Raw genomic sequence first — 14,244 nt, 5'->3', positions numbered from 1 at the left:
GGGAGTCTCCACATACCACAGGTTCAGCCCTAAAGAGACAAAAATAAAATAAAATAAAAACTAACAGAATAGACTAATGGAACAGAAGAAGAAGGAAGTAGAGGAGGAGGTGCGGGGTGGGGGGAGGAAGGAGAAAAAACATAATGTAGGCTGCAAAAGATAACTTCAAATGAACTCAAAATAGTGTTCTTGGACAGATGAGACAATACCTCATCCAGGAAATATGAACAGGATTCTCTCCAGATGAAGAAACAGCACTCAGAAAATAAGAAAAACTTCCAAGGAAAAAAAATAAGTTTAAATTTTGGTAAAATTTCCCAAAAAGTAGGTCAAAAAGACAAAAATCAGAACATATAATAAAATGAAAGGTTTTTGTTGTTGTTGTTGTTTGTCTTTTTTGACCCACACCCGTGGCATATGGAAGTTCCATATGCTAGGGGTCCAATCAGAGCTGCAGCTGCAGAGCTACACTACTGCCACAACAACTCCAGATCCAATCTGAGTCTGCCACCTACACCACAGCTCACGGCAGTGCCAGATCCTTAACCCACTGAGTGAGGCCAGGGATCAAACCTGCGCCCTTATGGATACTAGTTAGGTTGGTTAACTACTGAGCCACAACAGGAACTCCATAAAATGAGAGTTGATTCACCAAGTCCAACATCTAACAGAAATTCCAGAACTAGAGAACAGGGGAAAAAATGAAAGGGAGAAAATAATAATATAATATACAAAATAACCCACATGTGAGGACATGAACCTTCAGATTACAAGAATCCAGAGAGTGCCCCACTTTGTTAATTTTAAAAGGATCCACACAAAGATATGTAATCATGAAATTCAGAACACCAATGATAGATCATTCCAAAGTTCTCAGAGAGAAAAAACATGTCACAGGCGTTCCCGTCATGGCTCAGTGGTTAACGAACCTGACTAGCATCCATGAGGACTTGGGTTCCATCCCTGGCCTCGCTCAATGGGTTAAAGACCCGGTGTTGCTGTGAGCTGTGGTGTAGGCCAGTGGCTACAGCTCTGATTCGACTCCTAGCCTGGGAACCTCCATATGCTGCGGGTGAGGCCCTAAAAAGACAAAAAACAAAAAATAAACAAAAAAACCTCACAGAAAAAGGATCCAGTGTAAGAATGACATTGGATGTCTCAAAATCAATGTCAGATGCTACAAGAAAGTGGAACAATATCTTTCAAATTCAGAGGGCAATTGTTTTAACCTATATGTTTCTCTGCCCAGCCAAACTATCGAGCAAGGGTGCAGGTAAAATAAAATATCACTTTTAGATGTGCAAAGTCTCAAAAATTCTGTCCCATGACCTTTCTGCAGAGGCTACTGGAGGATGAGCTTCTATAAAACAAGGAAGGATACCATGAAAAACAAAGACAAGGGATCCAGAAAACAGCTCTATATTTGACACAAGAGAAATGGAGTAAATGTCCAGGATGATAAAGGGAGGCCCTGGACAAGAGCTATGCATTAAACATAGATAATATCAGCTCAGATTTTTAGGGCAAAGTCTTTCCATGGCTGATAGGATATGACCAGGGAACTTCTGCATGCCGTGGGCGTGGCCAAAAATAAATAAATAAATACTCATTTATGTATATGGAGAAGTTCCCAGGCCAGGGATCAAGCCCACCACACAGCTGTAATCAGAATCACAGCAGTGACAACACTAGATCCTTATCCACAGAGCCATGGTCGGGGGTGTGGGGGGGTGGGTTGGGGGGGAGGACTCCTATATGTGAGTATTTTTTTAATTTGGAGTTAAATACTGGAAGTAATAACTGAAAAATTTGAAAATGGTTACCTCTGAGGAGGAGCTGGGTAAGCTGTATAACCAATTCTGGTAAGTTAGTAAGGCGCATGGGTCTGTGAGGGACAGGTGAGGGACTGCTATTTATAACAAGCCTTCTAACTGGTTTAATTTTTCTAATGCTATATTTTTTATTTTATTTTTTTATTATTAAAAAAATTTTTTTTGTCTTTTGTCCTTTTTTAGGGCCACATCCGCGGCGTATGGAGGCTCCCAGGCTAGGGGTCTAATGGGAGCTACAGCCACTGGTCTACACCACAGCCACAGCAACGCCAGATCTGAGCCGTGTCTGCGACCTACGCCACAGCTCACGGCAATGCCGGATCCTTAACCCATGAGCAAGGCCTGGATCATACCTGCAACCTCATGGTTCCCAGTAGGATTCGTTAACCACTGTGCCACGACGGGAACTCCCTAAAAATATAGCATTTTAATAGGAGTTCCCATCGTGGCGCAGTGGAAACGAATCCAACTAGGAACCATGAGGTTGCGGGTTCAGTCCCTGCCCTTGCTCAGTGGGTTAACGATCCGGCGTTGCCGTGAGCTGTGGTGTAGGTTGCAGATGCGGCTCGGATCCCACGTTTCTGTGGCTCTGGCATAGGCTGGCAGCTACAGCTCCGATTGGACCCCTAGCCTGGGAACCTCCACATGCCATGGAAGCAGCCCAAAGAAATAGCAAAAAAAAAAAAAAATAAAAAAAGAAAAAAAATAAAATGCTATATTTTTAAATTTTTATTTATTTATTTATGGCTATGCTGGTGGCATGCAGAAGTTCCCTAGGCCAGGGATCAAAACTTTGCCATGGGGAGTTCCCGTCGTGGCGCAGTGGTTAACGAATCCGACTAGGAACCATGAGGTTGTGGTTTCGGTCCCTGCTCTTGCTCAGTGGGTTAACGATCTGGCATTGCTGTGAGCTGTGGTGTAGGTTGCAGACGCGGCTCGGATCCCGCGTTGCTGTGGCTCTGTCGTAGGCCGGCAGCTACAGCTCTGATTCGACCCCTAGCCTGGGAACCTCCATATGCCGCGGGAGCGGCCCAAAGAAATAGCAAAAAGACAAAAAAAAACAAACAAACAAAAAAAACAAAACACTTTGCCACGGCAGTGACAATGCTGGATTCTTAACCTGCTGTACCATGAGAGAAGTCCTCTGTATTTTATTTATTTATCTAATTAATTAATTAAATTATTTTATTTTATTTTTTTGTCTTTGTAGGGCTGTACCCACTGCATATGGAGGTTCCCAGGTGAGGGGTCCAATTGGAGCTGTAGCCACTGGCCTACACCACCACTCACAGCAACGCCAGGTCCTTAACCCACTGAGTGAGGTAAGGGAGCCAACCCACATCCTCATGGATGCTAGTCGGGTTTGTTAACCACTGAGCCACGACAGGAAATCCCTCTATATTTTATTTTTATAAAAATCTTTTAAAATCATAATTTTATTTTATTTTTTTATTACTCAATGAATTTATTACATTTGTAGTTGTACAATGATCATCACAATCCAATTTTATAGGATTTCCATCCCACAACCCCAGCACATCCCCCACCCCCCAAACTGCCTCCTTTGGAGACCATAAGTTTTTCAAAGTCTGTGAGTCAGTATCTGTTCTGCAAAGTTCATTCTGTCCTTTTTTCAGATTCCACATGTCAGTGAAAGCATTTGATGTTGATGTCTCATTGTATGGCTGACTTCACGAAGCGTGATAATTTCTAGGTCCATCCATTGTTGCTAAAAGTGCTTAAAATCATAATTTTAAAAACTCAATTTTAAGTGCTACTTTTTGCTTTACATTGTTTCTTATGTCTCATATCTTTCTCTTTCTTGAATTTAACTTTTGTTTTGCTGGAGAACAACCTCCAGTAATTCTTTCAAAAATGGCCTACTAATGGCCATTTAACCTGTATGCTCCAAGATTTATTGAGGTATGATTTGCATATAGTAAAGTTCATCCTTTTGAGAACTTACATAGGCATGTATGCACCACCATAATCAGAGTATTTTCATGATCCCAAATAGTTCCCTTGTTCCTCTTTGTAGTGAGTTCCCTCCTCTCCAGCTCCTGGCAACCACTAATCTGGTTTGTTCTATCATTTTGCCTTTTTCAGATGTCATATAAATGAAATCAAACAGTGTATGGCTTTTAAAGCCTGGCTTCTTTTACTCAGTATAATGTTTGGGGGGACTCATCTAGAGTACTACATCTATGGGAAACTTTTTTTTGCTTTTTAAAAAATTTTTTTCTTTTTATGGCCACACCTGCAGCATATGAAAGTTCCAGGCTAGGGGTCAAATTGGAGCCCCAACTGCCTGCCTATACCACAGCCACAGCCACACTGGATCTACATCAAAGCTTGATGCAATGCTGGATTCTTAACTCACTGAGCCACAGCAATAATTCGATGAACTTTTGAAATCCAAAGGTATAGTCATCAGTGCTGTTCTCCCCAGTCGTGTCATGGGACTGTACTTCCTGGCTCCTTCATGCTTGAGTGGGGTCATGTGATTAGTTCTGGCCTGTAAGTTGCGAGTACCTGTCACTTCTGGGTCAGATCATTTAAATGACCCTGTTGAGCTCTCTCTTCCTCCTGCTACAGTGATGTGCAACATTTGCCATAGTGGCTGCTCTGTCAGTCAAAGTCTGGGAGTGACTCTGACCAACAGAGCATGACGTCAATCTGTGACGGACATGTAGCCAATAGACAGGTAGCTAGAACCAGAAGCACACCTTTGTGGTTTTAAGCCATTGAGATCTGGGTGTGGTTTGTTATCACAGCACAATCAGATTATGCTAACCCATGTAGAAGGTTTGCTTTTTTAGCACTGGGAAATTTTCTTTTATTGCTGCTTTAATTATTTCCTCTCTCCAATTTTTCCTCTCTTAATTTCTTCTTCCTTTATGGAATTATTAGGCAGGTGCTGGAACTTTTGAATGAATACTCTGCATCATTTAACCTTCCTTTGTCCTTTTGGCAGTTTTCTGGGAGAAATTCTCAGATTAATCTTTTAGTTTATGACTGTGTTTTCCAGCCTTATTCATTTTGCTATTCATTTTTGCTATTCAACTCAGCTTTATTTTATTTTATTTTAGCATATGGAAGTTCCAAGGCCAGGGACTGAATCCAAGCTACAGCTGAGACTTATGCCAAAGTTATGGCAGTTCTGGGTCCTTTAACCCACAATGAAGGGCCAGGATTAAACCCCAGCTCTGAAGCGACCGGAATCGCTATAGTCAGATTCTTTTTTTTCTTTTTTGTCTTTTTAGGGCTGCACCCATGGCATATGGTGGTTCCCAGGCTAGGGGTCTAATTGGAACTGTAGCCACTGGCCTACGCCACAGCCACAGCCACAGCAACACAGCATCTGAGCCATGTCTACGACTTACACCACAGCTCACAGCAATGCCAGATCCTTAACCCAGTGAGCGAGGCCAGGGATTGAACCCACATCCCATGGGGGTTCAATCCCTGACAGGAACTCCAAGGATTCTTCTTCTTTCTTTTTTCTAGGGTTGCACCCACTACATATGGAGGTTCCTAGGCTAGGGATCCACGCCACAGCCACAGCAATGTGGGATCCCCAACCCTCTGAGTGAGGCCAGGGATCAAACCCAAGTCCTCATGGATGCTTGTCGGGTTAGCTAACCACTAAGTCATGATGGGAGCTCCTGCAGTCGGATTCTTAACTCACTGTGCCACAGTGGGAACTCCTCGGCTTCTTTTTATTTATTATTTTTTATTTTTATTTTTTTGCTTTTTAGGGCCACACCAGTGGCATATGGAGGTTCCCAGGCTGGGGGTCTAATTGGAGCTACGGCTGCCAGCCTATACCATAGCCATAGCAAAGCAGGATCCAAGCCGTGTCTGCGACCTACACCACAGCTCACAGCAATACCGGATCCTTAACCCACTGAGTGAGGCCACGGATCGAAACTGCAACCTCATTGTTCCTAGTCAGATTCGTTTTTGCTGCACCATGATGGGAACTCCCTGTCCTATGAGATTTTTGGGCAATGCTGGATCCTTAACCCATTGAGTGAGGCCAGGGTTTGAACCCACATCCTCATGGATACTTGTTGGGTTCTCAACCCACTGAACCACAACAGGAACTCTCTCCAGATCTCATTCTTGGTGGTCCTCTGCTTTCTGCAGTTTTAACTGTGCTCTTCCTTGAGTCTTGTTTCTCTTGTAATACAATCTTTAGGAATTAAACAACATGTTTGCACACCAAATGTGGCATATAGGTTGTCAGTTTGCAACTTCAGCCTTAAAAGTTTATCCCCCTCAGGAAATTGATTTGTTTTAAGTTAAAAAATAGTATATATCCCTCCCCATGGATATTTCTCTTTGGTTTCTTTTGTGTTAAGAAACCAAAGAGAAATAAAGAGAACACTGCAAAAAAAGTTTATAAGGAGTTCCCATCGTGGAGCAGTGGTTAACGAATCCGACTAGGAACCATGAGGTTGCGGGTTCGGTCCCTGCCCTTGCTCAGTGGGTTAACGATCTGGCGTTGCCGTGAGCTGTGGTGTAGGTCACAGACGTGGCTCGGATCCCGCGTTGCTGTGGCTTTGGCGTAGGCTGGCAGCTACAGCTCCGGTTAGACCCCTAGCCTGGCAACCTCCATATGCCGCGGGAGCGGCCCAAGAAATGGCAAAAAGACAAAAAAAAAAAGTTTATAAGTAATAAGTGCCTCTTTTGGAAATTGAAAAAGGTAGATCGGACTTCCCGTCATGGCACATCGGAAACAAATCTGACTAGGAATCATGAGGTTGTGGGTTCCATCCCTGGCCTTGCTCAGTGGGTTAAGGATCCGGCGTTGTGGTGTAGGTTGCAGACGCTGCTCAGATCCCACGTTGCTATGGCTGTAGCTTAGGCTGGTGGCTACAGTTCCGATTAGACCCCTAGCCTGAGAACCTACCTCCATGTGCTGAGGGTGTGGCCCTAAAAAGACGAAAAATAATAATAATAAAAATAAAATAAAAAAATAAAAAAGAGGAGTTCCCGTCGTGGCGCAGTGGTTAACGAATCCGACTAGGAACCATGAGGTTGCGGGTTCGGTCCCTGCCCTTGCTCAGTGGGTGAACGATCCGGCGTTGCCGTGAGCTGTGGTGTAGGTTGCAGACGCGGCTCGGATCCTGCGTTGCTGTGGCTCTGGCGTAGGCCGGTGGCTACAGCTCCGATTCAACCCCTAGCCTGGGAACCTCCATATGCCGCGGGAGCGGCCCAAGAAATAGCAACAACAACAACAACAACAACAAAAGACAAAAAAAAATAAATAAAAAAGATAGATAAGCATGAAGAAGAAAAAAATAATCCCATCCAGAGATAACCAGCGTTAACATTATGGTGCACTTCTAACATACATAAATAATAAAAAATATATCTGTATGAATTTAAAAAAGTTGATATCAGTCATAACTATAAGAAATCCTAAGAGACTGCACACCCCCCCAAATTTAATATCAAACTACTGATAACTTTTTATTTTTTTAGGGCCACATCTGCAGCAAATGTAAGTTCCCGGGCTAGGGGTGGAATCAGAGCTGTAGCAGCTGGCCTACACCACAGCCACAGCAACACAGGATCTGAGCCTTGTCTGAGACCTATACTGCAGCTCAGGGCAACGCTGGATCCTTAACCTCCTCAGTGAGGCTAGGAATCAAACTGCGTCCTCATGGATACTAGCTGGGTTTGTTACAGCTCAGCTGTGAAACTCCTGAAAACTTTTTTTTTTGTCTTTTTGTCTTTTTGCTATTTCTTGGGCCGCTCCCGCGGCATATGGAGGTTCCCAGGCTAGGGGTCGAATCAGAGCTGTAGCCACCGGCCTACGCCAGAGCCACAGCAACGCAGGATCCGAGCCGCGTCTGCAACCTACACCACAGCTCACGGCAACGCCGGATCGTTAACCCACTGAGCAAGGGCAGGGACCAAACCCGCAACCTCATGGTTCCTAGTCGGATTCGTTAACCACTGCGCCACGACGGGAACTCCTGATAGCTTTTTAAAGTTGTTTTTTCACCCAGCAATGTGTCATGGACACTTTTATATGTTAACAAATATATGTCTGCATCATTTAATAGGTGGTGTTCCATTATATTGGTGACTATAATATAGTCAATGATTTCTCTCTTGTTGGACATTATATTGCTTCTTTTTCTTTCTTTCCCTTTTTTTTTTTTTTTTTTTGGTTTTTAGGGCCGCTCTCACAGCACATGTAGATTCCCAGGCTAGGGGTCAAAATGGAGCTACAGCTGCTGGCCTAAGCCAAAGCTACAGAAATGCCAGATCTGAGCTGCATCTCTGACCTACACTGCAGCGCACAGTAACACCAGATCCTTAGCTGGCTGAGCAAGGCCAGGGATTGAACCTGCATCCTCATGGATGCTAGTCAGATTCGTTTCTACTGAGTCACAACAGGAACTCCAGCCCCACCCAAATTTGAAAATGAAACTGGCTTCAAAGCAGAGCACAGGAGCAGCTGTGGAGGACCCTGGAGGTCCTGCTGAGACCAGGGTGGGAGCTCCTACTCCAGCAGCCTCACTGGCCCGCTTGACACTCTGCCATCTCCCACCTTTCCCACATGGCTCCAATCCCAGGCTGGCTTTGAGCTCCTGACACTTTGACAGCTTTGTAAAAGTGTGAACTATAAGGTTGAACCATGTGAAATTGCTGTTTTTATAGGTCAAAAGTGGTTGAGTATTGGTAATTTCTAGGTTCTTCTGGCATGGCTGGTTCAATTCCTTCAGTCTGTAGTGCATTTATTTAGTGCTCATTCTTTGAGAGGTACTGTGACAAGCACTTTATAGTCATTTTTTAAATTGTGACAACATTCTGAGGCACAGGACTCATTCCCCACCTCGGAGAAGAAAACCATGGCCGCGATTTTCCCCTTTTGGAATTATTCAGGGATTGGTTCCCTCTCCAAACTTAAGATCTTAACAATAATGACAGTATTGTGAGTCGTAGTTAAAAAGCTGGTGGCTGGTTCTGCAACTTAGTAGTAGTGATGCTCTAGGGAAGTGCCTTAATAAACTTTGAAGTGCCAGTTTCCACTTCTGAGGATGTAAGTAGTGTTCTTGATCTTGCCCTAGCGTTAGAAAAATCCCTTTACGGTGGTGTTCAGCGACTCAATCTTCTCATCAATAAAATGGACAAAATCCCCAGCGCCCAGCAACACCTGGTAAGAGCTGTTAGAGCACAACTCCGGGCTCCTCAGGGGAAAGTGGGCCCTGGGAGGTGGAAAGAGCGCCACCCTCAACCACCACGTGGAGCTGCAAGGCGGAGCGCGGGGCGGGGTCAGGACGACTTACTCTGCCAACGCCTCTCTCAGGCCGAGACACTGGCTAGAGGCACCACCTGGCCACCAAGTCCCGTACCACCCCTAAGGGAACGGGGTGGCGAGGGGCGGGGCCTTGAGGCGGGGCCTCGGGCTACCCCTCCCCCCCCCCTTTTTGTCCGCCCAGATACGGAAAGGCTCCCCTGCGCCTTTAAGAGGCCGACACGGGCACCCGATTGGCCCAGACGCGCCGGTGACGTCACGCCGGGGCCGGCGCCGAGGCGGCCCAGTCGACCCGCGCCCTCCCCCTCCTGCCCAGCCGCGCGCTTGCGGACAGTCGGCGCGCGGGCCGGGCAGGGCCGGCGCCCCGTCAGCCTTCTTCGCCGCGTAGCCCCGGGCCTCAGGGGATGCCCCCGGCCGGGTCCCCCCATGGCCGCCGAAGTCTTCCTGTGCTCCCCGCGCCGGCCTCACAGCCGGGGCCGTGCGGTGCTGCTCAAGCCCCAGGTGCCAGAGGACGACGACGACTCGGACACAGATGAGCCGTCCCCACCGCCCGCCTCCAGCGCGGCCACTCTGGCCCGGGGCCACGCGAGCGCCGGGCCACCGCACCCCAGGGCCGGGTCGGGCCGCGAGGAGCCTCCGCGCCGGCAGCAAATCATCCACAGCGGCCACTTCATGGTGTCGTCGCCGCATCGAGAGCACCCGCCCAAGAAGGGCTATGATTTCGACACGGTCAACAAGCAGACGTGCCAGACCTACAGCTTCGGCAAGACCAGCTCCTGCCACCTGTCCATCGACGCCTCACTCACCAAGCTCTTTGAGTGCATGACCCTGGCCTACAGGTAGGGACCCGGCCGGCCCCACCTCTGGAGCGGGGCTCCCTTTGACAAAACAAGCGTGGTGGGCTGGGTCGCCGGGGGACCTTTTGGCTTCAGGCATTTCTTTTGGTCTTACCCCTTAGGGAAGGTTTATGGGTCTGGGGTCCCCAATGGAAGTGAGAGGGGCGGGTGTCCTGGGAATCTGTCAGCAGTGCTTGGCTTCTTCCGGCTTCACGTTCCCCATCCAGGCCCTCCTCTCGATGGCCCTAGGCCACCGATTTCGGAGGAGAAATAGGTGTAAATACAGGCTGCACCCGGTGTCACTCGACTTTATCCACTCCTTCTCCCAAACGCTTTGTGTGTTTCCACCAATAATGAGTAGTGGACAACCTGCCCAGGGGTGGCTCAGAATTTAATGGTTGTATAAAAACTCCGAATCTGTTTTCTCTTTTGTGAAGAGGGGATCAGCAGTGGTATCTGCCCCCATTGGCTGCTGTGGGCATGGAACGAGATAGGTAAAATGCTTATTCCAGTACCTGGCACATAATTTGTTGCTGCATAAATGTTAGCTACTTTTCTTATTGCCCCAGCAGAGGGAGGCTGGGTCCCCTCACATCTCCTCTATTGGGAAGGCCTATCCCAACTTGGGAGGGACCTGGGTGCCTCCTAGGAAGACTTGGAGCCACAGCTCTTGGAGGTGCAGTCTGTCCTTCTGGCAAGTTGGGGGGTTCTCAGGCTGGCCCTGAACATAACATGGAGGTGTCAGTGTTTAAGGCAGGCATCCCTGGCACCATTCTGCCATGCGGATTCAGCTGTAGGCAGAGATCCTTTCATACTAAGGCAGAGAAATGCCTGGCCCTAATGGGTTAAAATGTCCTTCCACTTTCCGTTTCTCTGTGTGTTTGTTAGGTATTTGCTTGAGATAACTTCTGCCTAAGCCACAGAACTTCTCTGGACTAGCTTCAGTGCAGAGCAACCCAGCCCTGAACAAAGCTCAAGATAGGATCTCAGCAGAGTGGAGGTTATTGCATTAGTGACTGGACTGGCTGGGGCTGTCTTAGGTCTCCTGTGCAGTCACCAGAGAAAGTTTCCTTGGAGACTCCAGAAACAGTGTAAAGAAGAATAAGAACAATCTCCCCTCCCCCCCCCCTTTTTTGGAAAGCAGCAAGCCCCAAATATATCCCAGTTAAAACATTACACATTGACCCGAAGTTGAAACACTAGATATACATGGCTCCAGGTGGCATTTTCCCCCTCTGGAATGAGTGATTAATCAGTTTGTTCCTTTGTTATGTTCCTGAAATGCACCCCCACTCTTCCCACCCCCATTTCCTCTCATGAAGGTTTCCCTGATGGTTTGTTTGCCACATGGCTGCAGTACATTACCCAGCGCTCTCCTCCCGCTCTCCTCCCACCCCCCTTGCGTGGCATGCTGGTTAGGCTCTGCTCTGATTCTCTGGTCTTGCCAGTTTGAGCTGGCACAGAGCCTGTGAAGATGTTCTGGTTTTTGTTTGTTTGTTTGTTTGTTTTTTAAACAAATGGTATTGAGATTGCAGCCTTCTGCCCTCTCTCAGCCCTGTTTACTCAGTCTCAAATTTTGAGCCCTTCATTGGAATCACACTCCCCCAGTTTGCAGCATATGCTATAGTGTGAGAGAGCCCTTTCTAACACAACTAGAGGTGAAAGACAGGAATGTGTTTTTATTAAGGGAACTTAATCCTCTTCTTTATTTTAATATAAACTTCTCCTAGGTACAAAGAGAGAATGGATGATTGAGTAGGAGGAGGCATGGGGTAGAAAGCTCTCACCTAAGCTCTGCTAAAGGAAAAGTAAACCAGTCTCCCCTTTGCCCTCAGTTTGGATAACCTAGAGGTTTATTATTAAATAACACCAAGGAATTTTAGTAATGGTGGTTTTTTTTTTTCCTCTTCTTTCAAAAATATTTTGGCAGCTGGCCCTTGCTCATTTAACTTTCTTGATTGCAAAAGGCACCCTTCATTTGGTTTGAGGAGTACCTTACTCTTCCAAACCTCCAGCCCCGCTGACCCTCCTGCTTTTCAGTTATTCCCTGGACACGAATCCCGCCCCTGCAGGTCCTCAATGTGTGTCTGCCTAGTAATTTCTCATGAAGATGCTCTTTGTCTCTCTGTGTAAGGCTGATTTGGATGGCCCTGGAGTTTAGTTGGCAATACGAACTTGGGTACAGATTGACAGAGGAATGACTCAAAACCAGTAGTCTGGGCTGTCACCTCTGGCCCAGAAGGCAGCATGAGAGCAGAAGTGAGTTTCTGACCTCAGCTGTCCTATCACGACCAGTAGCTGGTTTTCAGAGAGGGAGGGTTGTGATACAGGGGTCAGGGAGGAAAGAAGGCTTGGCCCTAGAGGTGGGCCGTTTAGTGCAGTGTGAGCCTTCACCACTGTTTTTCAGGTTTTTCCCTTCTCTTGGGACTGCGAGAAAGGCCAGCTGGGCCTCCTCTTGTGTCTGGCTGTTTCTGGCCTAGGCTTTTTCTAACTTCAACTTCCTGTCTATCCCCTGGCCTCTTCGTTCTAGCTGCCTAACTCTCCCTGGTACACTCTGTGCCGTGGTTTTTTTTTTTTTTTTTTTGGTTTGGTTTCCTGTTAACTGCTGCCTCCCAGCTGTTCCCAGACGAGGCTCAACAGCTCTTTGGGGGAGGAACTAAGTGCAGGGGAAGTTGTGGTTGTTTTTTCCCCAGTCACGTGAAGTGGTCTAGGGACGCTAAACATGATCTGTTCCTGAATGTGCAAAGTCTTGAACTCCTGCAGGGTCTTTGGCAAGACCGACTTGCCAAAGTCAGGGTGTTGGAGGGATCGGGATTAGGTGTGAGTGTCCCCAGCAGTCCACCTGGGGCAGTAACACTTCGAATGGATTCCAGCTGCGTACAGCTGGCCTTCAAATCCATGTCCTTCTTAGGTAAAACTGCAGAGACAATAAGGTCACTGGTAGCCAGGAGTTTGGGGGAGAGGGGAGATGAATATTCACAGAGTACAGAAGTTTTTTAGAGCAATGAAAATTCTTTGTATGACATTATAATGATGGATAGATGTTATACTTCTGTCCAAATGCTTCTGTAGAATATGCAGCACTGTTCACTTCATTAAAGTGAACCCTCAGGTAAACTGTGGACTTTGGTGATTGTGATGTGTCAGTGTAGTTCATCCTTGGTTTAAAAAAAAAAAAAGTACCCCTGGTGAATGATGTTGATAATGGCTATGCATGTGGGAAGAGGGGGTATATGGGGAATTTCTGTACCTTCCTGTCAGTTTTGTTGTAAAAGTAAAACTGCTTTAAGAAAAAAAATTTTTTTTAACACTCAGGATAGACATTTTGGTAAAACTTGTTTCATTTACACACACACACACACACACACACACACACACACACTGTGATGTAAAATGTAGATCAAAAAAGTTTGGAGTTCCCATTGTGGCTCATTGTGGCGTAGTTTCTGTGATGATACGGATTCAGTTCCTGGCTCGCTCAGTGGGTTAAGGATCCCAGTGTTGCTGCAAGCTGCAGCATAGGCTGCAGATGGAGCTCAGATCGAGTGTGGCTGTGCCTGTGGCTGTGGCTGTGGTGTAGGCTGGCATCTGTAGCTTCCATTCAGTGCCTAGCCCAGGAACTTCCATATGCCAAAGATGTGGCCCTAAAAGGAGAAAAAAGGTTTGCAAGCCACTGTAGTTAAGTTATACTGGCAAATAAAAGCACAAATTAACCTAAAAAAATTGACCTTCCCACACTGTGATGCTAAGAAGCCCTATAGTGAAATGTCTTTGTTCAGTCCTACAGTGTGTGTTCAATTATTGGGACATTTGGGAAGGGAAGAAGTTGCCTCTCCCCAAGGCAGAGCTTAGAAGTTCATGGCTTACTTTCTCTAAGTCTTCTTGTCTACCACTGTAAAATGGGGTGGATAAAGTTTCCTGCAGGGTGAAAGTGAGGATTAACTGAGATAATGTCTGTGAATGTGTCCAGTACCTGGCAAATAAGAGGCAAGGGGAGGTTTAATGGGCTGAATCCAATTCTGTGTCCTCATTCAGCTGACATTTATTAGGGGCCAGAGTTTTTCATCTATAAATTGAGGAAAATAATCTATCTGGGTCTTTAATGTGGCTTTGAAATGCCTGCTTGACAAATGCTCAGTGGGTGCATTCTTAAACCATACTTTCTAAGGCCTCGCAAGGAAGCTATGTACTCTAGAACATAGGTCATGGTTCTTACCCTCTTAACATTGTAAGGAATGTCATACATGTAAATCACCCACACAGATTCTGAACACATCTTAGTAGATAGCTTTTTGTGGTT

General features: G+C 46.5%; 1 protein-coding gene across 2 annotated transcripts in view; it reads left to right on the top strand.

Annotated features, from left to right (window-relative positions):
• Window positions 1-9,418: 9,418 nt before the first annotated feature.
• MLXIP (MLX interacting protein) overlaps window positions 9,419-14,244 on the top strand; it is a 70,156-nt gene continuing 65,330 nt past the window's right edge. For both annotated transcript variants that reach the window (XM_047762357.1, XM_047762356.1), the window contains exon 1: window positions 9,419-9,947. In XM_047762357.1, coding sequence (XP_047618313.1) covers window positions 9,535-9,947 — 413 coding nt within the window. In that variant the 5' untranslated portion in view covers window positions 9,419-9,534. The remainder of the gene's footprint in view (window positions 9,948-14,244) is intronic.

This window comes from Phacochoerus africanus, chromosome 15 (assembly GCF_016906955.1).
Source record: "Phacochoerus africanus isolate WHEZ1 chromosome 15, ROS_Pafr_v1, whole genome shotgun sequence".
In the NCBI taxonomy this organism is placed as follows: domain Eukaryota; kingdom Metazoa; phylum Chordata; class Mammalia; order Artiodactyla; family Suidae; genus Phacochoerus; species Phacochoerus africanus.
This window is presented reverse-complemented; position numbering and strand designations above follow the sequence as displayed.